This window comes from Haliaeetus albicilla, chromosome Z (genome assembly GCF_947461875.1).
Source record: "Haliaeetus albicilla chromosome Z, bHalAlb1.1, whole genome shotgun sequence".
Taxonomy (NCBI): domain Eukaryota; kingdom Metazoa; phylum Chordata; class Aves; order Accipitriformes; family Accipitridae; genus Haliaeetus; species Haliaeetus albicilla.
The window spans coordinates 21,961,962-21,984,669 of record NC_091516.1 but is presented as its reverse complement, the minus strand read 5'-3'; the positions used below and the strand labels follow the sequence as shown (position 1 = coordinate 21,984,669).

At 39.4% G+C, this 22,708-nt stretch overlaps 1 protein-coding gene across 19 annotated transcripts in view; it reads left to right on the top strand.

The window, feature by feature from the left end:
• The window catches only part of MPDZ (multiple PDZ domain crumbs cell polarity complex component), a 99,732-nt gene that overhangs the window by 34,521 nt on the left and 42,503 nt on the right, over window positions 1-22,708 (top strand). For 16 of the 19 annotated variants that reach the window (XM_069776127.1, XM_069776137.1, XM_069776146.1 and 13 more), the window contains exons 12-21: window positions 469-558; window positions 2,562-2,641; window positions 3,352-3,498; window positions 4,122-4,289; window positions 5,343-5,528; window positions 10,020-10,229; window positions 11,842-11,958; window positions 14,497-14,655; window positions 17,594-17,881; window positions 18,795-18,918. In XM_069776127.1, the coding sequence (XP_069632228.1) occupies window positions 469-558; window positions 2,562-2,641; window positions 3,352-3,498; window positions 4,122-4,289; window positions 5,343-5,528; window positions 10,020-10,229; window positions 11,842-11,958; window positions 14,497-14,655; window positions 17,594-17,881; window positions 18,795-18,918 (1,569 nt within the window). The remainder of the gene's footprint in view (window positions 1-468; window positions 559-2,561; window positions 2,642-3,351; window positions 3,499-4,121; window positions 4,290-5,342; window positions 5,529-10,019; window positions 10,230-11,841; window positions 11,959-14,496; window positions 14,656-17,593; window positions 17,882-18,794; window positions 18,919-22,708) is intronic. The other 3 variants (XM_069776136.1, XM_069776144.1, XM_069776142.1) reach the window with 3 other exon arrangements.

Sequence of the window (22,708 nt, the reverse complement as noted above, 5' to 3'; positions counted from 1 at the left end):
CCTAACAGAACTCTCTGGTAGGGGAGGCTTTCTACAAGTGAAGAGTCTGTCAGGTATGCAGGTCTCCAAGTCTGTAGCATTTTCGTTTTTCAGCATCAGCTTCCTGAATTGCACAAAGGAAAGAAGGGGGGGGGCTGGGAAGGTAATGAAAGAGTGCTAAAGAATGTTATATTTATATATTTTCCAGTAACTTTTCTTTCAATCATAGAGATGCAGCTACTGATAGTTGTGCTTTTTTTTTCTTGTTTCATTGAAGAATCCACCGGAGAAAGCAAAGGATTAACAGAAGACAAAATCTCTTTAAAATGTGGCATTTGTTCTGGGCCTCTCATGCCAGATTCCATTTACCAAATAAGGATCCTCTGAAGTCCATTGGAAGAGAGAGTCAGTGCCCTGAGGCATGCCTGTGAGCCTGATGAATATTACAACACATAAAATATCTGAAAAGGCTTCTTCTTCTTTTTCCAGATAACAGTGAAACAGAACAGGGATCCCCATCACTGCCATGCAGTGCCAGTGTGGTAAATACTGGAGAGGACATGAAACACCAGGAAACAGGTTCTCAACGTTTAATATTTTATTCTGTGGAAATGCACTTGGGTGTGCTTACACAAAGATCAGGTGTTTTGTGTGCCTTTCCATCTCCTGTGTGCTGTGTAGCTGAGGTACAGCTAGAAAGTGAAAGTAATCATACATGTCAGCATGTACTCTTGAGTGCTGTAAGATCATTGACTACTGTATGTGTCTGAAAATAGTTATGTCAAAGATGTCACATGAAGCAGTCTGCTTTTGCTACATGCTCAGCCCTCTTTTTAGTCTAGTTTTGTATTTTCACTCTTTTTAGTCTAGTTGTGTATTAAACTTTTTCCGTCCTCATTCCCCAACATGCCTTATCCCCAACTGCCTGCAGCTGCCCAGCTGCAGTTCCAGGACTTCTACCTCTTCTGATAAACCTCCTTTTCACAAATTCCTGAGCTTGCATTCATTTCAATCTGTCTTCTCTGATAATGTTTGAAATTCAGTCTGGTGCACTGGTATGCTCTGACTTTTCCCATATTCTTGGTAGAAGTTCTTATTTTCTAAAGAGTATTTTCCTTTCCCTCTTGAGCTGTTAGGGCACTGTGCTGTGCTGCTTTTCAGAAGTCCTATGTGATGATAAATTTTCCATATTGAGACAGCACTTGATGTGTTTTCTAACATTTTCCTGCTTCCAGAGCTAGAGGGGAACTGAAAAGCATCACCCATATGAATTCTGTAATATGTATCTTTTCATAACTCATACTTTCCATTAGCTTGGATAGCTGAAGAATTTCTTTCTAACACTTTTCCTTCAGATACTGCAGGGTCTCTGCTTTGGGGAAAGTATTGTCATGTTTGAATGCCACACAACACCTGGCTTTCTTTTTAGTAATGTTTCTGAGCAATGACTAGATTTAAAACACTGTCTGAGGCTGTTAGTCACTTTAAACTCTTACTAAAAGTCAGTGGGAGTTGGGAACTTAATCTTGTAATGAAGATTCTAGTCTTTGCCTGTAATGAGCATTCAGATCTGAAGAGTTTATTTTGATACTTACTGTAGGCACAGCACAGACCGTGGACCTTGAATATGTAGGGTCCTGTTATATCTGCTGTGTTTGCTGGCTATCGAAATACTGCTTTTTAATGTTTCCTGCCCTAGAATCTAAACAGTGTGAATGAGGGGAAAATGAGCAGGAGGAAAGCATTTCTCTGTTTTTTTCAGCCTGCAGATAAACTTTCAATGAAGTTAAGAGTTGCTGCAGTTTGCCGCCTAACCTGTCATTGTATTTTTCACAGCATCATTACTTTTCTCCCCTCCTTCCCTTCCAATTTCATTGCTGCTCTTTAGCTATTAGAATTATTTCTAGTTGTATCTGTGCACGTACGTGAATCTAAAAAAAAAAAAAAAAAAAAGAAAATAAGCTAGGACTTGTGTTCTCTCACTGCCCTCTAGGGCCTACAGTTTCAAAAAAATCTTTTACAGTGGTGCTCATAATTTTGAAAGTACAAAACCTCCAGATTCTGTTTGAAAACTTTACTTGGACACTCTCTCTAAAATGCAGGCACTGTCCAAAAGATCAGTATGCAGTATCACATATGTAAGTATTTCAGCCATCCCCCTGAATCAATCTGATCAGCCCACATAAAATGTGGTTTAACAAATGCCAGGGGCATGCATGTAACTTTTTTATTTGCTTTGTGCCCATTATCTTGTAGAGTTGCATTAAATTCACTCAACACTGAGGCTAGTTTAAATATATGTTCTTTCTTCTCAGCCGTGCACACCAAAGTTTTTGACTGAACTTCGTGTCTTTCAAAATAGAGTTTTGTGAGGGTGGGATCTAATACTATTTGGCAAGTTTTTCCTTTGATAAACCCAAGCCTGCTGAGCCAAAACATGCCAAGTTTTTAGTCATATTTAGGAGAGTTCTGGCATCATGGGAATGGTTGTGTAGTCTTGCACGGTCCATATGCTTTATCAGTTATAGGAATAGACAGGACATTTTATTTTTTGTCACAGTAATCTCAGACATAACTTTCAGATTTCCAGCTAACGACCACAGAAGCAGAAGCTACGAAAGCAAAGTGGCAGAGGATTATGGGTTCAAATTATGAAATAGTGGTAGGTAAACATTGATTACTATTATTGAATGCCCTTTGATCTGTCCACCTATTATGTTGCTTACAGATAGAAATATGTCTGTATTTTATTTGTTTCTTTATTTATAAAAATCATACATCTGCTCCTTAATCTGTTGAGATTCTTTTATTTTAAGTTTTGAATATAGATACATATATTTCTGTATTGATTTTAGCAAAATAATCAGAGGCTTCTGAGGTTTCTGTGCCTATGAATATTGTTTCACAGATTTCCTAGCTTCAAGAGGATAAATGTGTATTAGAGGAAAAATAATATTTACGGTGAACTTCAGAGCACCCTTTATTAGCCAGAATTTGAAACATCCTACCCATTCTGCATACTGAATGAATTGTTTGATGATCTAACTAATGCATAGGACATTTACCGTAGATAGAGTTGAAAAGCAGTATCTGAGTTTAGGACTTTATTGCAAAACTATATGCCAGACCTGTAGTTTCTGTGAAAGTATATATTATTAGATATATTATTGTCATATACAGCTCCCACTTGTTCATGCTGAAGTGGTATGTGATCAAAGTTTTGGTTTTTACCTGACTGTCCCCATTACACATGACAATATTTCTGGTTTCTCACTTCTGGAATATTCACCTCATTGTATGTAAATTAAAACAGAAAGTAACAGTTACAGGTGTAAATATGTTAAAAGTAACCATTTCTTAATCTTATCGTAGGTGGCTGTAGTTAACAAATTTAGCGAAAGCAGTGGGTTAGGGATAAGCCTTGAAGCTACAGTGGGACATCATTTCATCAGGTCTATCTTACCGGAGGGGCCAGTTGGACGAAGTGGCAAGCTGTTCAGTGGAGATGAGCTGCTGGAAGTAAGAAAAAATAGTACTTTATCTTAGTCTGCATTCAGTAAGATTTTTGAGCAGTGACTTGCTTCTCACAGGTTATGACTTTGGGAATGCAGCATATTTAACTGCATACTAGCTGTCACCAGAAGTGCTTGAGCAGTCACTTCATGTGTACTTACGCATATTTATGTGAATGCATATGCTTACATACATTTCTCAGCTGATAGCTGATTTTTCAGATACAGTTCAAGGTCACCAAAAAGAATATCTAGCAAAAGCATTAAGATTTAATAGGAATATCTCTACACAGTGAAGAGACTGAACACCTGTTTTGCTTTTCTAAATAATTTTCTTAGAATTAAAATATGAATTTGGCTCACCTGAATGCCAGAGATGTGAAGTGACAGAGTATGTGGTGTTTGTAGGGTAGTGTCATGCAATTTGTGAGACCATTCAGTTCAAAACTTAACTTGGTGCTGATTCTGAACACCAAATTGAGTAGAAATTAAGGGTTGACAATGTCCATCAGCATGTTGTTTGTTTTTTTTAAATCAGGTGATTAGTGAATTGGGGGTTTTTTTTAGCCATTTTAGTTAATTGTACTTCTAAACACTGTGTACTTCTAAAAACTATTCTTCTTTATTGAGGTGAATGAGATCTCTTTGCTTGGAGAAAACCACAAGGATGTGGTCAATATCTTGAAGGAACTGCCTATTAAGGTGACAATGGTGTGCTGTCGTCTGGTAGCTCCCCCCATCACTCACCCAGAAGCACTGGAGAGTCTAAGTCTATCTGAGGTTCAGCTCACAGAAAAGGTATTTTGTCTTAAAAAAAAGACTGAGAAAATGACTGTTTCCTTGAGAAAAAAAAAATAAAGTTCTTGTACAAGATTAGAAATACTTCTTAATGTTTTAGGACTTGGAACCAGGTAAATAGAAAAAGGGAAATGATGTTCATCAACTGTATTTTAAGCCACCAGAAGCTGTCAATCCTGGTAGGTCATGGGCAGAAATATTCTGGGACGCAGGTCTGTCTTACCCAAGCACTTAATTTCTGTTCTGCAGGTGGGCTGTGGAGGTATGGCAAACTGAACTGTGTGTTCTTTAGAATCTGAATATATTTAATCTGGTTTTGAACTTTGCTGTCTGAGTTTGTGTTGTGCAGCACTGTGTGTGCATTCACTGGCAGACACATTTCTGTCACTCCTAAGTGCTAGGCTCTGGGCAGCCTGATGTGCTAAACAAGTAGGAATGGCCTGCAGTAATAGTATACAAGGCAATAGCATTTATATGAAAAGAGACACAGTTAATTCTGAGTTCTGGGCAAGGCATCAAATGCAGCTTATAGTTGCTAAGCTTTTCTATGAAACCAAATGAAGGATGTATATGTGTGTGTATGTATGTGGTGTGTTTTCTTATTGTAATATGTTCTGACTCCTGTCAGTGCTACTATGTTTAGATCAAAGCATATTTTTAGACATACCATTTAATAACAGATATTTCCAGTATATTTGAATACATGTACTAATTAAGTTTTATGAAGTTTTTAGTTTGACAGAAATTCCATTTTGTAATTATTTTTTCCAGTGAGTACTTTCATATACTTGCAGCCTCGCTATTTTGTTACAAGTATATGTGAACTCTGTGCTAGATTTGTCAGACTTGTTAACTCTGAGTACTTGCACTTTCCTTGCGTTATAGAGACATATCACTTAGTTTTTATCTTACTCTTTGTGAACAGTTTTGTCTCTGCAGATTCACAAACATATACATTTTATTGGTGAACAAGTTTTTATCTTATTCTTTGTGAACAGAGTTTTGTCTCTGCAGATTCACAAACATATACATTTTATTCACTGTTTTTCTCAGGCTCACATAGAACTTGGATTCATTGGCTCTTCGGACACAGAGGGAACAGCTTTGGAAATAGCTGACGAGGGTCAGAGTATGGAAGAGGTGCAAAGCTCATCTTTGGCGATGTGGGAAACAGAAGTACAGCACATTGAGCTGGAGAAAGGGAGTATGGGACTTGGATTTAGCATATTGGACTACCAGGTAACTTCTTGTCCTGGTTTCAGGGGGATAGAGGTAATTTTCTTCTTAGTAGCTGGTACAGCATGTTTTGGATTTAGCGTGAGAACAGTGTTGATTAACACACTGATGTTTTAGTTGTTGCGAAGTCGCACTTATCCTAAGTTAAAGATTTTTCAGTTTCCCATGCTCTGCGAACAAGCGGGTGTACAAGAAGCTGGGAGGGAGCATGGCCAGGACAACTGACCCTAACTAGCCAAGGGGATATTCCATACCACAGATCATCATGCTCAGTACATAAACTGGGGGGAGTTGGCCAGTAGGGGTGGATCGCTGCTTAGGCGTCAGTCAGCAGGTGGTGAGCAATTGCACATCACTTCTTTTTTATTGTTTTGTTTTGTTTGTTTGTTTTTTAAATTTTACTTTATTATATTCCTTTTCATTATAATTATTATTTTATTATTATTGTTAGTATTACCTTTTATTTTACTTTAGTTATTAAACTGTTCTTATCTCAACCCATGAGGTTTACTTTTTTTTCAATTCTCCTCCCTGTCCCACTGGGAGTGGGGGAGTGGGCAAGTGGCTGTGTCATGCCTAGTTGCTGGCTGGGCTTACATCACAACAATTCTGTGCTCCTTTCTTTGAGTAGAGGACAAAATACTTTGTATTGTTTGGATCTCTCAATATGATCTAAACACATATTTTAAGGGTAAATGTTAATGGAAACCAAGCAATACGGTAAAGTTAAGTGGATATCACTACTGTTAGGCATCCCATTAGCTACATTACTTATTCCTCTTACTGTATTAAGGCTACAGGTTCTAATGGTGATAGTAATACTGATCCAGAAAAATAGATAATCCATAATATACAAGTGTCTTCAGAAGGCAAGTACCCCAAGGGCAATGAATGATGTAGTCAGAATATTCAGGCATTTATTTAGCCATGTATTTTGTACCTGCAGTGAGGTGCTTAGGACAAGATCCAATAAAGGACTTAGATGCTTAAAGAAGGATTTACTAAAATCCAGAACTGCAATTCTGAAATCCCTTGCTTAGCTGCTGTCTGTCCAGGACGTGCCTAAATGCCCCCATTCATTTTGTGTTTGACTTCAGAATCCCTGGGTATCTCAAGCTGTGATTCTTGGTGTGTCCTGATGAACAGCTCAGTCCCTGTCTCCTGCCTTCACTAGGTCAGGATCCCAGAAAAAATTTTACTCCTGTTTCTAGTTGCCACAGCGTTTATTTCTAATGTGACTTCAAGTAATTTCTCCCTGCAGTCAGCATAGGCTTTTGCCCAGCTGGCTGGTAGTGCTGCAGGACCCAGTCTCCTCCCAGGTCTCTGCTGGATCTTGTACCTAAGAGTATATGCATTTGCATCTGGAGGTCATTTCCAGGTGGAAATTATGCATGCAGAATATTGCACTTAAAATTAATTTGTGCCTCAGTAGTATTCTGCATTTGCACACTGATAAAGGTGAAGAGCAGTGTATTTTAATCATCTGAAAGGCACAGTACCTGTTGCATGAAACAGTGGTTACTCCTAAATGTGTTACTCATGATGCTCTGCAGTGAGACACTGTAGCTGAGCCTGAGTATTTGGAGTCCATGAAAGGACAAAGTAAAGCATATATTTGCTTCAGCCTCTTCAGAAGCATTGACACAAATGGTGGTTTGCCTATGTTGTTAGTTACTGAATTTTGTTTATGGGTGGTAATACTGAAGGGTTGTGGGAAGTACCTTAAATTGTTTTATATATTTTGCAAATGTGAGTTTGATTATATCCTACAGCTCTAGTCAGCTTTCTGAAACTTACCCTTTTTTGATGTTACAATATTTGTGATTTGTCCTATGTTCTCTCCTCTGACATGTAGTTAAAACATTTCAGTTTGTTACTGAAGTTTCTGCTTTCATCTAAGACTGTGAACAATAAGTTTACAGTGAGATTTATCTTTGTGTTTTGCTGTTTCCGTTAAATGAATGAACAGTGACTAAAGTTAAGGACAGTTAATGTTCATACTAATACATTCCTCATGTTTTATACAATGGCAGGCCTGTAGGAAAGTCTGCATTATTTGTTACCCCAGGGAAGACTATCACAAACTCTAGAGACATGATTTTTTTTAAAAAATGTGTCATGCAGTGTCATCTAAAGTGAGAGTGCAAATGCTTGTTGTTAAAATAGTGAGGAAGGTGCCAATGTTCAGGCTTAAGCACTATCTCCAGCAGTGCTAGCTGTATTTCCACTTGTAGTGTTTTATTGCTCCATGGCGTTCTTCTTACCGTATTAACTGCCAAAGTGTTACGGCTCTTTTTGGTGTCCTTCCCTCCTTCCTTCCCTCCCTCCACACTTCCCTGTCACTCTGGCTTTCAACAGTCTCCAATTCCTGTGAGTTTGGGTGCTGCCTTGATGATGTGCATCCTTTCAGATGTACATTTTGGCATGGAAACTTGTTACAGTTGCCTGCCAGTTTGTAGGTGTTTGCTTTTCACTTGCTTTTGCTATCAATAAAACTGGTACATTATTATATTTCTGGTTTTTTTCCATGCATGCACTCAAGTCAATTGCTGTGTGTTGGAAGTAATTAACAGGCAGTGATGTTCCTTGTGAATGTAATTCTATAAGGATCATGCAAGTGTGTGCACCTGTGATAATTGTTACAACAGAATCGTATGTTCCTGTTACTAGTATTTGATGCTAGCGTTTTTATAAACATCAGTGTGTTGGAGGATAGGGACTTCAAAGCAGGTTTTTTTTTAAAAGCAAATGCCACTTTGTTGTGTCTTGTTGAGTAGAGTGCTGTATTGGTATGTTCCTGTCTTGCATAAAGTGTGTAATTAAGGATGCGCAAGGACTTGCCTCTTAAAAAGTGCTTTCTCAGCTGAGCAAGATCTGGTGCCATGACGTATAAGAAAGTTATTGAAAATAAGCCCTTTGTTCCACCAGAGTGCACGTCTTAACTTTGCCCCAGTCTGCAGTGCTGTATTGGCTTTGTGTGGCAAGGTTTCGGTAGCAGGGGGGGTTACAGGGGTGGCTTCTGTGAGAAGCTGCTGGAAGCTTCCCCTGTGTCCGACAGAGCCAATACCAGCCGGCTCCAAGACGGACCCGCCGCTGGCCAAGGCTGAGCCCATCAGCGATAGTGGTAGCACCTCTGTGATAACATTTTTAAGAAGGAAAAAAAAGTTGCTGGGACAGACAGAAACGGCAGACGGAGAGAGGAGTGAGAACATATGAGAGCAACAACCCTGCAGACACCCAGGTCAGTGAAGAAGGAGGGGGAGGAGATGCTCCAGGCGCCGGAGCAGAGATTCCCCTGCAGCACGTGGTGAAGACCATGGTGAGGCAGGCTGTCCCCCTGCAGTCCATGGAGGTCCATGGTGGAGCAGATATCCACCTGCAGCCATGGAGAACCCCACACCGGAGCAGGTGGATGCCCAAAGGATGCTGTGACCCTGTGGGAAGCCTGCGCTGGAGCAGGTTCCTGGCAGGACCTGTGGATCTGTGGAGAGAGAAGCCCACGGAGCAGGTTTTCTGACAGGACTTGTGACCCCGTGGGGGACCCACGCTGGAGCAGTGTCCTCCTGAAGGACTGCACGCCATGGAAGGGACCCATGCTGGAGCAGTTGGTGAAGAACTGCAGCCCGTGGGAAGGACCCACGTTGGAGAAGTTCATGGAGGACTGTCTCCTGTGGGAGGGACCCCACGCTGGAGCAGGGGAAGAGTGTGATGAGTCCTGCCCCTGAGGAGGATGAAGCGACAGAAATAATATGTGATGAACTGACCGTAAACCCCATTCCCTATCCCCCTGCACCACTGGGGGGGCTTGGTAGAGAATCCGGGAGTGAAGTTGTGCCTGGGAAGAAGGGAGAGGTGGAGGGAAGGTGTTCTGAGATGTGGTTTTATTTCTCATTACCCTGCTCTGGTTGATTGGTAATAAATGGAGTTAATTTTCCCCAGGTTGAGTCTGTTTTGCCTGTGATGGTAATTGGTGAGTGATCTCTCCTGTCCTTATCTCGACCCACGAGCCCTTTGTAAAATTTTCTCTCCCCTGTCCAGCTGAGGAGGGCGAGTGATCGAATGGCTTTGGTGGGCACCTGGCACCCAGCCAGGGTCAACCTGCCACAACTGCCCAGCTCTATTCCCGAAACGCTGAGTATAAGGGAGGATAAGTCTGCAATGCTGTCGTTGCAGTAGGAAGTACTTTAATTTCTGGTGTGTAATTACTCATTATAATGCAAACAGAACTCTGTGTTGGAGATATATGATGGGACATCACCTAGAAAGGAGTAATAATTTTCAAATTTAAGAATTAAAAATAGGTGGAAGTCTAAATCTATGGGCAGTATGGACAGGAGGGTATGTTCCCACTGAAGGTTCATCTGGAGCAGAGCTCCAACTTTTTTAATAACCCAACTCTACTGGGTTATTAAAAGCTCCTGTATAAAAAATTAGCCTCTCAAGGCATAAAAGAGTAAATAAAATGAGGTGTTTTTCTTCCTTTTATTTAATTAGGATCCTGTTGATCCAGCAAACACCGTAATTGTGATTCGCTCATTGGTTCCTGGGGGTGTGGCCGAGCAAGATGGCAGACTTCTTCCTGGAGATCGGCTTATGTTTGTTAATGATACGAACTTGGAAAATGGCAGCCTGGAGGAAGCGGTACAAGCACTGAAAGGAGCCCCAACAGGAACAGTTAAAATAGGAGTTGCCAAACCACTGCCTGTAAGGATTTGGGAATTCGATCAGTACTTTTCATGTCATTTAAGCTGGTACATGATGATCCTGACTTCTGCATACACTCTGTGTGCATTGGGGTACAGCTGGTGGCTCAGAACACCCAGAAGCTCTTTAACAGATACGTGTATCTCCTTGCATGGAGGAGTGGCCTGTGTAGTGTATGGCTGGTGTAGTGATTGCAAGACCTAACACACCTGTCTTAGAGCTGAGAAAACAGTGAATCATCTTGCAACCAGCACAGTCTTTCAGGGCTGCAAGTTGCCAGGCATGATTTTGTACACTTTACAAGATTCTCTGAATGTGTGAGGTGGTGACATAAACTTTATGTGGTTTGCCTGGAATTTGCCTATTCCTTGCTTTGTGAGGTATAGTACATATGCAGTCTTTGTATTTAGACTGCACAGTTTGTGTTTAAACAATGGTGAGTAGTCTTCCGTTCATATACTTCAAACTGTTTATTTTAGCATAGCCATAAATAATTTTACAAGGTAGTCTGTAACAATTAGAAGAATGAAGTTGAAGGAGACCTAAGGTCGCCAAGATAGCGTATCAGTAAGGATGCTAGTGGACTAGTGTCCCTAGTGTGTTAAATTCAAATCAGTAGAATGGCATCAGTTCATACATATGAAGAAGATACCTTTCACTATATTTGTAAGCCCAAGTGCAGTCTTTGGGGTTCATTTTTGCTTTTCATGAAATGATAATCATGTAATCCTGTAACCCTTGATGCAGATACCAAATTTTCATTCTTAGTAGAACTTTGTGGAGAGGGTGGGAGGGAATGGCTGATGTTTAGGTTACTAGAAACTTTGTTTTTTATAGTAAGTGGGTATTTTTAAAACTTGCTTTGTCAAATTAGCTTTTTGTAGTGGACACTTAATAAAATGTCTTGCAAATCAACATTTTCATACTTAAGAAGATACTCTAAAAGGGAAAATATGTGGAAATGCATGGGGATTTTGTTTCTATTCCCAGCAGTTTATAAATGTTCAGCATTTGCACTTCAGTATTTCATAAATTATGCTTGCCAATTAATTAAACATTTTGAATAATCACTGGCTTCTTTGCAGTACTGGGCAAATGCACCTACCATCAAATTATGTTGGAAAAAGCTGCTGGTTTGTAGTCAGAATTATGTTTTGTCATCTTGAGGCTGTTCCACCCGGCAGATACAATCTTAAAACACAGACAGTGTATGCAGTCTTCTGCCTGCTAACAAGATTACTCTGTGGCTAGCAAGGTTGTAAAGGCCTCTGCTGTTAGGCTCTTTCCTTGGTGGCATCTCTGATGGCAGTTTTAGTATATGTTTAATAAGAGCAGAAATTTAAAATTAGTTTAGGCTAAGCTGTGGGCTCTGTGGTGTAGCTGGATAGGCCTTTTTCATTACCTGGGGATATAAAGTGAGATGTGAAGCTGAATCAATTCAGGTAAATTTGAAAAAAATAATTGTCTCTTTACCTACCCAACACTGTGACTGTGATCGAAATGAACTTTCCTGCCTTTGGAATTAATTTGCCTCTGTAAACCCCCCACATCACACACTGCACACCCTGTGTCCTGGCCACTCATCCAACTCAGAGCTTCGTTCTTTCTGCAGCTTTCACCAGAGGAGGGCTATGTCTCTGCTAAGGAAGATTGCTTTTTCTACACTGCCCAGTCACTTGAGGAGGAGGGGCCAGCTGATGCAGCCCTCTTCCATGCTGAGCTGGCTCTGGTTAGTGGCCCAACTTACCAAAGATTCCTTAAGTCTTTGCATTTTGTAATGAAAGGGGTTGCTTTGTCACTGTTCATGCTTATTTTTTAGTGTTTACTGTCACCACATTACTCATCCACCATAGTTGGGATGCATCCCCACATGGTAGAAACTGGCATCTGAAGATGTTGGCTGTTTGCATGAGCTGTGAATCTGGCCTATTATATGTTAGTTGCTGGAAAAAAATGAAGCATTTTGCTGAGATTTTCAAAAGTGCATGGCTACCCACTTCTCCTTGCATGCACTGAGTATCCCTTTGAAAATCTCACCCTGTGTAGAGAAACGTTCTTGTGCTTATTTTCTAAATAAATCTCTTTGCCTAAATGTGATAATACATCACTTCTCTACCTTGAAAAGTTTCTGGAATCCTCTTTTTGCATGTAAGCCAGCCTTAGAAGGAATGCTGTCTATCTTCAAAAGCTGCCAACGCTTCCTCCTAATAGTATTCTTTAGACATCAGCATCAATCAGTGATTATGAGATTTGCAAGGTCAAAAGGTGTTCACTTGTACAAACAATGTGGCTTACCTGAGCATTCAGCGCCTTACATGGCCCAGAAGTTACCAGTAAGAGCTCAGATAAAAAAGACAAAGGAAATAGGACTCTACAACCCCTGCCCCAAACCCCCCAAACCAGAATATAAATGTATTCTGAGTGTGTCTTCTCATGGTTATTTGTACTGGTCTGGATCTGACATTGAAGTTACTTGGCCCTCGTTTTCCAGGCACATGTGTAGGGAAGCAGTTTCTACTAAATCCCAGAACTTAATTCATGAGAAAAAAACCAAAACCAAACAAAAACCTGAAATGGATCCTTCCTAGGCAAAAATCTCTGAATTACTGATTTGAGTATGTTTGCTATTTTTTCACATTTGCAAATGACAAGCTGTTTTTAATAAGTTGCATTTAAACAAGACTGCCTATTTTTTCTTCTGGAGTTTGTTACCTTGGTACAGTAGTTAGATAATAGTATTTGCCTTACTCTGTTCATTGAGAAGTATGAAGAAGCCATGTTATATATTGTAAATATCCTATAATTTAAGGTGTGTTGAAAATACAAGATTAAAACTTAAGTATTTAAAAAATTAACTTCTATTTGTGATTCATATAAAAAAATAAAAATGGTGAAAAAACAATGAAAATACATGGCAGATAATAATATGGTTAAATTGTCAACTCTGCCAGCTGCCTAATTGAAAGTGCAAAATTTGAAATTGAATGTGCAGTCACCCAGTTGAAGATAATGTTTGCAGAGTACACTCATGAGGTACTGTTTTTCATAGGTAAATCTACACTCAGATTCTACAGGTCTGTCACAGTTTTTCACAATCCTTTTTTTAGGGCATAGCTTTGGTAACACTAGTCTGCATTTTCCAGAACATGGGCTGAGAGTAAGTTACACCAAAGGAGCAGTTTGAATTAGTTGTTAAGCCTTTAGGTTTGAGACAATAAAAAATTGAATCATTGTACCCCAAAAAGGAATCAATATGTTGAATCACTGCAGGTTGTTGCTGTTGCTGTTGTGGATCTGACATAATGAATTCATAGTATGATTAACCCCAGAGGCTGAAAAACAACAGTTAGGTCTCATCTCTGCAGATGGGTACACTTGGCTGCTTCATACAAGTTTATGGTACAGTCATGGGTCTGAACTCACTGATCGTTTTTGTTAGCATACACTACTTTCTTGAGCTCTGCCAGGGGAGATGAAATTATAATCAAAGTGTAGTATGTTAAGCACCATAAATTAAATCTTTTAGGACTTAATTTTATTCTAGTATTTGAAAGTATATGAGTCTTGAAAAAAATTATATATCATGTAAGGAAAAAAAAAGGCAGAAAATACTGCCCATGTCCATGTCTGGAACTCTTTTAAAAATTTTATTTCTCATGTAAGACAGGAGAATTGTCCATATTGATCTTGTTGTCAAATGTAAAATATTTTGGAAATCATAAAATATCATGTTATAAATTTTTCTTATAAATGTATTGGAAAGCATTGCAGTTTCTGGAAGATTATTTTTTGTACGTTTTAAAAACAGCTGAACCTGTGAAGCTGGGTGGAGGGAACATTCCTGACAGGTGGCACTAAATGAAGCTCATTTTTCTTAAGTGCTAATTCTTGTGGAGTAAAATTAAAAAAAAAAAAGCCCTACAGAAATAAAAATATTGATGCCATGGAGTACAGCAGAATTCCCCCAACACCTCGTACTTCTATTAACAGGCATGAGTCTGCCTCAGCCCTGCAACTCATTCCGTTTGAGACCCTCACTTTACTTCAGATATTCTTTGCAAACTCTGAAGGTTTAGTAACATGAATTGTAACTGGAAGCAGAAATTTTTCCTACTATGCTGTGCAAAGGTAACTTCAATATAAAACGTGGAGGGAAAAAAAAAGGAGGAATGTGTCAGTCAGTATGTAGCAGCTGAGTTGCATGCGTTTGGGGCTTATGTGGTGTGCAGGTTAACAGCCTGGCTGATTGAATTGCTTTTGTTGTTAGGTGGACTCCAGCGAGGCAGATCTAGCGGATGAGTCCACCTTTGAATCGCAGTATTCTCTAGAGAATGACGTCTTCGAGGCTTCAGTGATAGCTCTGCATGGCAGTGCCTGTAGCGGTGAGCTGAACTACAGCTTCTCTCTTCCATTGTCAACTCCCAAGGTAAAAAGGAGGATGGTTTTATTGATGACAAACTTTGATTGTAAGTGTGAAGAGGCTGTATTATTAGATATAAATATTTTATGGCATCCTGGTTCAAACTGCAGTATTTATTACCAGATTAAAGTGCAGTTTTATTTAGGGTAGTGCTGGTGTCTTTCAGATGCCTGTGTTGAAGAGAGAGGCAGCTAGAAGTTTGAAAGCTTGGATTTGTGTTTTATATAGCCAGATAAAGTATGGTGAGATGTTTGTAGTATTAAAATTGTGGTGAGCAGTCTGCTACAAAACTTAATTCAGAGCATAGTAAAGAGTGGTAACACAAAATAACTGCATTATTCTACAATATTTTTGGTGTGAAAAGCAAGAGTAAGTTATCTTTGCTTTTATGCTTCATAGTTATTATGTTTGCTAATTAATTTACTGTGTTCTTGAATGAAATGTTCATAATGATACCATAATTAAAAGTAATTCTGTATATATCAAACCTCTGATTGCTAGTAATTTCTATTTAAAGTCAGTAAACTGAGATAAGTTCCTTAAGAGTACTACAAAGATCAGTATCTTTTTTCTTGCTGGTCACATACCTATAATGACTTGATTCTTTGTATCAGAGTTGGTGTTTTGTTTCTCTCCATGGTTTTTCATGCTCTTTTTTTGTGGCAATCTATGGATTTATTTTTCTAATCCAGAGTCTTCCAAGTCATTTCTCCTAGCAGTCTTCTTTGAAAGCAAAATTGTAGGGATTTCTCCCAGGTTTGCAGTCTGTGGTCTTGAATAGAGTAGCTGCTGCTTTTTGCTCCACACCTGAGCTGCAGTAACTACCTTTATCTCTTGTGGAATATGTTCAGCCCTGGTTGGAAAGCTAAATTCATCTTCTAATGGTTTCTCCTAATCCACAGAAGAGCACATCTCTGCTGTGCCAGTGGGACAGATTGCATTGTTTAACTCTGTAATTGTTACTTAAACGGATTATGCATTTTGCATGCTGAGAAGCATTTTATGAGATGGAGGCTGGATTTACATTATATATCAAGTTGAAGCTCTAGAAAGTCTTAAGTTATTTTCAGCATTGACTTAAAGATGGCTTTAGTTTGCATGTTTTTTTAAAGATTATGGTCCTGACTTTTCAGTGTTCCTCTTTGTGCACCAGTATGAAGTGAGTAAATTCTCATCAAGTAACATTCTATACTCTGCAGTTATGAGTGACTTCACAAAGTAAACATAGCGAGAAAATCTGTTCATAAAAGAAGACATTTGAAACGTGAGATGCAGTAAAAATGAAAAAAAATGCTATTCGATGCTGTGAGGAATGCAGAGGTATTTCAGCTATTTCTGGCTGCAGGGCAGTTGACAAGTTCTGAATGCCTTTGGTGTCACTTTTAAAAATATGTGATGAAAAAAAAATACTTCAAGTAATGCAGATGCTGTAATGAGGCCACATGTTGCTGTGGTTACAAATTCCTGAAATCGTGCTTGTTGTCAAAAATTACAGCATTGCTTTTCTTTAAGTAAAAAAAAAAAAAAGGCATATGCTGCAACTCTAATATGTATATATGGCATATGGAATAAATGTTGAGTACAGTCTGGGTCTTGTTTTCACTATTTGGAAATGGATACAAAACAGACTTAAAAGTAGATGTCCCAGCTGTCTTTGAAACCTTATGAAATAATTTAAATAGATTATAGTCCTGGTGTTCTGTTCTTCAAAAGGTAGGAAATGATTTCATTGATTACATCATGCAGACTAGTTGTATTTAGGCTTTTCTCAATTATCTTCTCAGATGTTCCTTAAACCACTTACTTACAGGTGAACCTTTTCTGATGATTGCTTGGGGACGGAGCAAGCACGTATGTGCTTCATGAAAGATGAGAAAAACTAATTCTAAGGCCCTTGACACAAAATGTTGCAAAATATCCCAAAATCCTGGGAAAACACGTTTTCCCCACCTTTTGGAAAAGAAATAGAAGAATTAATAGGACCAGTGGGTAACAACTAAGACAGATAGAGGTAGACGTTCTTGTGACTACATTTACTACATTTCAGAGAAAAATTCTTAATACTGATACAATCCTCTAAGTCCAACCTTTAAGTCCTTGATATATCTTTCTAATATCTAATAGCCTACATGTTTTAAAAATTACTTATTTTGAAAGCTCAGCTAGAGAGTATTTCAAGATTTTTTTTTCAGAAGGTTGTGATTCTTGCAATACATTAAAATATTTGAAATGCAGGACCTTGGAATCTTGAAAGTCTAAACAAATTTTGTGTAGAGAACTTAATCCTAGTACTGCAGCCATAATTGATATACTTGCAATAAGTACTAACTGCTAATTTTCTGTAACTGCATGATTATTGTCACACTTCAAAACCTCTATGTTCATTTTTTGCTGAGATTTGACCGAGTTTTTACATTTCCCTCTATGTGTGGAAGGGATGTCTAAAGATGTCTAAATAGGTTTCTGTTCAGTTAAATGGATTATTAGATTACATTCTTCCTGTCTGAACTGCTTGAAATTGCTCCTTTCTTGCTAACGTGTTTTGAAAGTAAAGACTTTAGTCTTGCAAAGTTCTTCCACCTAAGACAATTCGATGCTTTAATTTTAATAACTTGCTGGAGTTATGTCTAGTTTGAGAATCTGTGAGTGGATGTTACTTTGCTGAAGTTAGCAGAGAGTTACTGATGAGTAAGTACCAAATTAGAATTTGGCCTTCAGCAGTAACTTACTGATTTCTGTTATTTTAAAACAGAAGAAATTGTCTGGGGAACCAAGTAAATTTTATAGTAAAATGGCTGTAGGGATCTACTGAAGACACTGATGTTACAACAAATATGTTTAAGTTCTGGGAGATTAGTTTCTGTTTAATATTTTAGCATGAAATGTACTATTAAATTCTATTACAAAAGAATGTTGATTGTTCATTGTCTTCTGTGTTTAACAGTCTGTTGGAGAGGAATGTTCAAATGCTGCAGCTGATTTCTCTGTATCTGACAAGAATCTGTACAGCATGGATCTGAATCAGAGAGTGAGAGAGCAAAAGTCCATAGTGGGCAGTAGCCTGGAAACTGCAACTGGTTTTGCTAAAAAGGATCTTCTGCCTCTGGCTGTTTCGGATATCAACCAAAATGAAAGTGAAAACACAGCAACATGGACTGCAACTCAGACAACAGCAGAAATTGCACAATGTACAAGCCTTGCTACTGCAATGCAGCTTGATCCCACTGGACAAGTAAAGATTTTTTTTTAAATAGTAATTGAAAAAAACCTATGGAAAGGCCATATTACACCATAGAATCTCCTACAGAAATAGACACTGGCCAACAGCTGTGTATGGTTCTTTCATTATAAATTTCTGTCAGATATGGTAGTTCACATCAAAACTTAGGGATTTAGATCTATCCAAAATGGAGATAATTTATGGCATTAAGATAGTCATCTACCAGAGACTAGCGATACAGGGGTATGTAAGTCTTCTCATACCTCACAGCAGTAGACACTGCTGGGCCACAGTGTACCCATTGGGCAGGCCAGGAGGCTCTTCTTATACCCTATTAATCTCTGCAGAGACATGGGCCCAAGGAGGAGGTGCACAGCTGGAAACCAGGCTTTTCCTAAGCCAAGGGGTAGTGGTGTGAAAGTCTTGCATCCTGGTGTTCACACAAGCCTGCACAGTTGCAGACCAGACAAACTGGTCTGTGATGCCACAGTGTGCAAACATAATATTCCTTTATATGTCAGTCTCTGTGATGTGTTACTTTTTTCTTACATTCAGTGGTTTGTTAAGAAATTCTTAAAAAGAGCTGCAATTTCTTACAAGACTTGTTACTTTAGCACTGGCAGATTGTTAGACATGTGGTGAATGAGTCTGAGAGCCCTTGAGCTCATCCCTCTACTTTTAGGAGTGTAACTGATGTCTCTAAATTAAAAGCATACGTTGTGGTAGATTTGCTATATTACCTGAATGAAAACAGAAACCTTATGTATGTCAGTTTGATCTTTGATGGACTGACTTTTCCAATGTCAGTATAAGGAATTTGTAAAAATTATGCATCTAGATTTTGTATAAGGTGAGTTGAGGTCAGTATGTCCAGTCGTATTTTTATCTTGGTATTCTGAACTGATGTTATTTTCCCTTGTGTTAGGATCAAGTGCTTTTAATGGAAAAGAGATGCCCAGTATCTGTAGAGGGAAGTTCCACAACCCCAAATTCAGTCAAAAACATGTATGAGAAGACTATCACTATTGCAAAAGGCAATTCAAGTCTAGGTAAGGTAGCTAACATTTTTTGTAACCTGTTCAGGAACATGGCTTTCTGTTTTTCCCATACGTTTCTTGTTTTATTAGTAAAGACTAAACATTTTCCTTTTAGTGGGGAAAGCGTAACAGGATATTCATTCTTTGCTGCTCTTGCCCTGTTTGGCTATGATGGCAGTAGATGCATTTGCTGTCACTGTGAACACAAAAGTAAACTGTACAGTCTCACTGAGAATTTTTTTTTCCTGTAAAGGAGTTTAGTCATTCCTAAATGTTAACAGAACAATTCTAATACATTGTTTTTTAATGTCTATACATTTATATAATATAGCGTAAAAATGAGATATGGCCAAGGAATGCTGTAGAAGAACACTTTAGTCAAAAAGCTGCAGACTAGACTTTCAAATGTATGTAAACACAAAATGATCTTGCTTTCTGAGAATGGTCAAAAGGGTCTAAACAAGCTATTCACTTCCTTGCTACATATTTGTGCTTGTATCTTAAGTGCCTCAGTACTTCTGAAAATCAGATCATTGATACATTTAATAGGTAGTATTTTTAGCTCAATGATACTATAATTTTGTAGAGAATTTCAGGGTTTTAAATATCTGCAGTCCGCAACTTCCTGAGCATACTGACTGGAGGCACATTTTGGAGTGCAGAGGCACAACAGATGGAAGCATTTTTCAGCGTCCTTTCCTGGTCTCTGGTGTGGGCCTGGGCAGTGTGAGGGGGAGCACAGGGATAGCATCCTCCCAGGCCAGTTCCCAGAGCCAGTGCAAGGGAGACTTTGTGGTAGGAAGCAGTGGTGCTGTCCTCCTATTCAAAGCTGGTGTGTTCATTTGCTTTGATTAAGGTTCCTGGTACCGTTTCTTCTGGCCAACTGCACGTTCTTCAAGACTCTCTGGTGTTGGTAGGGCAGGCGTTTGTGTAGGCACCGGCAGTTTGCAATAAGTCCACAAATGCTTTAAGATGGGTTGTCCACAGAAAACACCCTGGAAGTGGCCTGTGGGCCCTTTGTTCATAAAGAGCCACCACTTAGGACTCCCTTGCTGTGCAGAGGCAGGTGGGGTGCTCTGGTGCTGTAATTCCATGGGTGCTTCTGCCTGGAATAAACTGCGCTCTGATGGCTGGATGCTCAGTCTGCCTCATATCACCTTCTCCTTTGTGATACAGCCAGCCTCCAAAGTGGACTGGGAATTGACCTGGTTTAAAATCAGCCTCCCCAAAATATAAAGCTGTAGGCAAGGCTGCTGTGGGTATAAGTTTTGACTTTCATTGGTGTGAGGTGCTTGCGTAACTACTGCCTTCACTAACCTCATTGCCAGGATGAATAAAGTGCAGGTCACAGTGCAGTTTCAGGCATTTGGATTTTGTTAAAGAAGTTTTGTTTGCAGTATCCTCCTAACTCAATAGAGTTGTGTTTTGGATGTATGTCTATGAGTATTTTAAGTGCAGTGAACGTACAAAGCAAATTTCATGTCAAGCGTAATATAGCGTAAAAATACAAACTGGGGGCAGGGTACACATTGGCAGACATTACATGCATGAAAATTAAGACTGGCCTCTCATACACATAGTATGAATGTGAATAATGCTTTCTGCTGGCTTTTAACTGTAGTCTTTTTCTTCCAGGCTGTGTGTGCTCTGGCCTGGGAAGCTGCCTGGGCACAGTGACCAATTTACACACATGGCTGCACTGCTTTTAACTTTCATTTTTACAAAAGGAGCTAAATCAAGAGCTGTGAATGATGTTGAAAGCTGCAGCTGCATCAATTATTTCAGTTGAGAACTGGTACTTTTTTTTTCTTTTTAAATGGGGTCACCCATAGCTTGCAACAGCTCTTCAGATCCAGCCAGAGCTGGAGCTCTAACCTTTTGATTGTGATTTTTAAAAGGTAAGAAGACAGAGCACCCACATGCAAGACCTGAAATGCCATTGTCTTGTGTGATTCATTTGGCAACTTGACAGTGGCATTTGCATTTTTAACCTGAAACTGTAGCTGTCCAAAGTGTGACATCAGCCTTGCAGATCTGTTGTGATGAGGATGTCAGCATAGAAACTAGGGGTGATGTTTTTCTAAAGTGCTATTACACTAGCCTCAGTAATACTGTTGGTTGTTACTGGCTTAACCAAGCAGCAAAGTTAGGTTCAGAATTTCAGACCACATTTCAGCTGTTTGCCTGGCAGTTTGCTTTTCTGTGCATGCTGCCTGTATTCTGGTGGAGACCACTTTGTTGCAGAGTTGTGTTTACATTTGGATCCAGCTGAGTAACCTGTGTGAGCAGATCTGCCAAGAGGTGGTTGTTGGAAGGAGTATGTGAGTGTAAACACCAGAGGACAGCACCTGTAAATGCTGTCTGTGATGTGCTCAACATTATAATGTTACTAATTGGAGGGATAGGTGACAAGATCTCCAGTCAGTGGTAACACCATATTCTTTCATCAGTTTACTATCAAGTGCCATCATGAAGATGGGTTTTGCAGTTTTTCCAAAAGATAAACCTTGACTTCTCCATACCAAAGTAGAGAGGTACATGTATTCCTGTGTCTAAGAAGCTTATTGGGCAGTTCCTTGCTAGTCAGGGCCACCTTCTCATACTTAGACAGCTATGTTAATCTCAGCTACAAGTAGGTGTGAGGAGCCAACACTGTGAAGAGATTTTTATTTTCTGGAAGGAGTCGAAAAAGCACAAATGAATATCCAGATTCATGTTGTTCTTTAAATGGTTACAGTATTTTATGTTTTTTCTCTGACACAGATATATAGGCAGATGTTTGTAAGGTTGGCTGAATCTGGGTAGCCTGGGTCTTACAGCTACCTTCTAAACTCTGTTCAGCCAGTCTGTCTCCCAGGGTCTAAGGTCACAGGGTAAAGTGTTCAGTCTCATTCTGTAGCCACGTTTGTGTATAAATGGTCAGAATTTTTTCATAGTCACTATCTTTGGAGGTTTTGCTCTGGGTAGCTGTCATCTTCCTTCCGCTCACAGTCTGGACAATAAGGTAAGGTCTTGTAGACACACAACTGCACTCCCACTGCTTGCTAGCCTGGTGCTTACGTGCAAAACCAGGAGAACACATAGTGGGGTAGTCACTGCTTCCTTCTCCAATAGGTATTCCTCCATAAGGCACTCTTACTTCAGTGGCTTCATCTTGTTAGTAAAGGAAAGCTTCCATGTTAGTGCACAAAAAAAGAATAAAAATGAGTTTGGCAGTATTAAGGTAGTGGAAGTCCACTGGGTGGACTGGTGGGTGGGAGGAGTGGGAAGAGCATCTCTGTCTCATTTACCGTTACTGAAAAGAAAGTAGAGTTAAATGGTGTGTATAAACATTGAGAAGTAGTGTCCTGCTGTGCCACAGGTGGGATTGTGGTGTAACTCATGTGGTGTCCTGTATCTGTCAGTAGTGTGCAGGCTCTCGCAGAAGTCAGGATGCTATTCTGGGCCTAAGTAATGGCCCACCTAGGAGAGCAGGAAGGCAGCCACTATCTCAGTGGGATCTGATTCAGGCTTTCTGTTGAAAATAAGTGTGTGGTTGTATTGGCCCTGTGCTCCTAATTAACTGTTTAATCATTTCACCTCCTTTCCAGAGAGAACCGTCATAAACTAAACTGAAATGTGATGTATAAACTCAGTGAACTATGGTGGTAAATTTGACTGTTTTAGAAGCGATTTCATTACTTTTTTGGTGTATTTTCTGCTTAAATTTTCCACTGTCTTTTTATGTTGAGCCTGGTATGTGAAATGACACAAGGTAAAGATACTGTGATTGTGATTTGTAACTGCTGTCTCCTATTGGAAA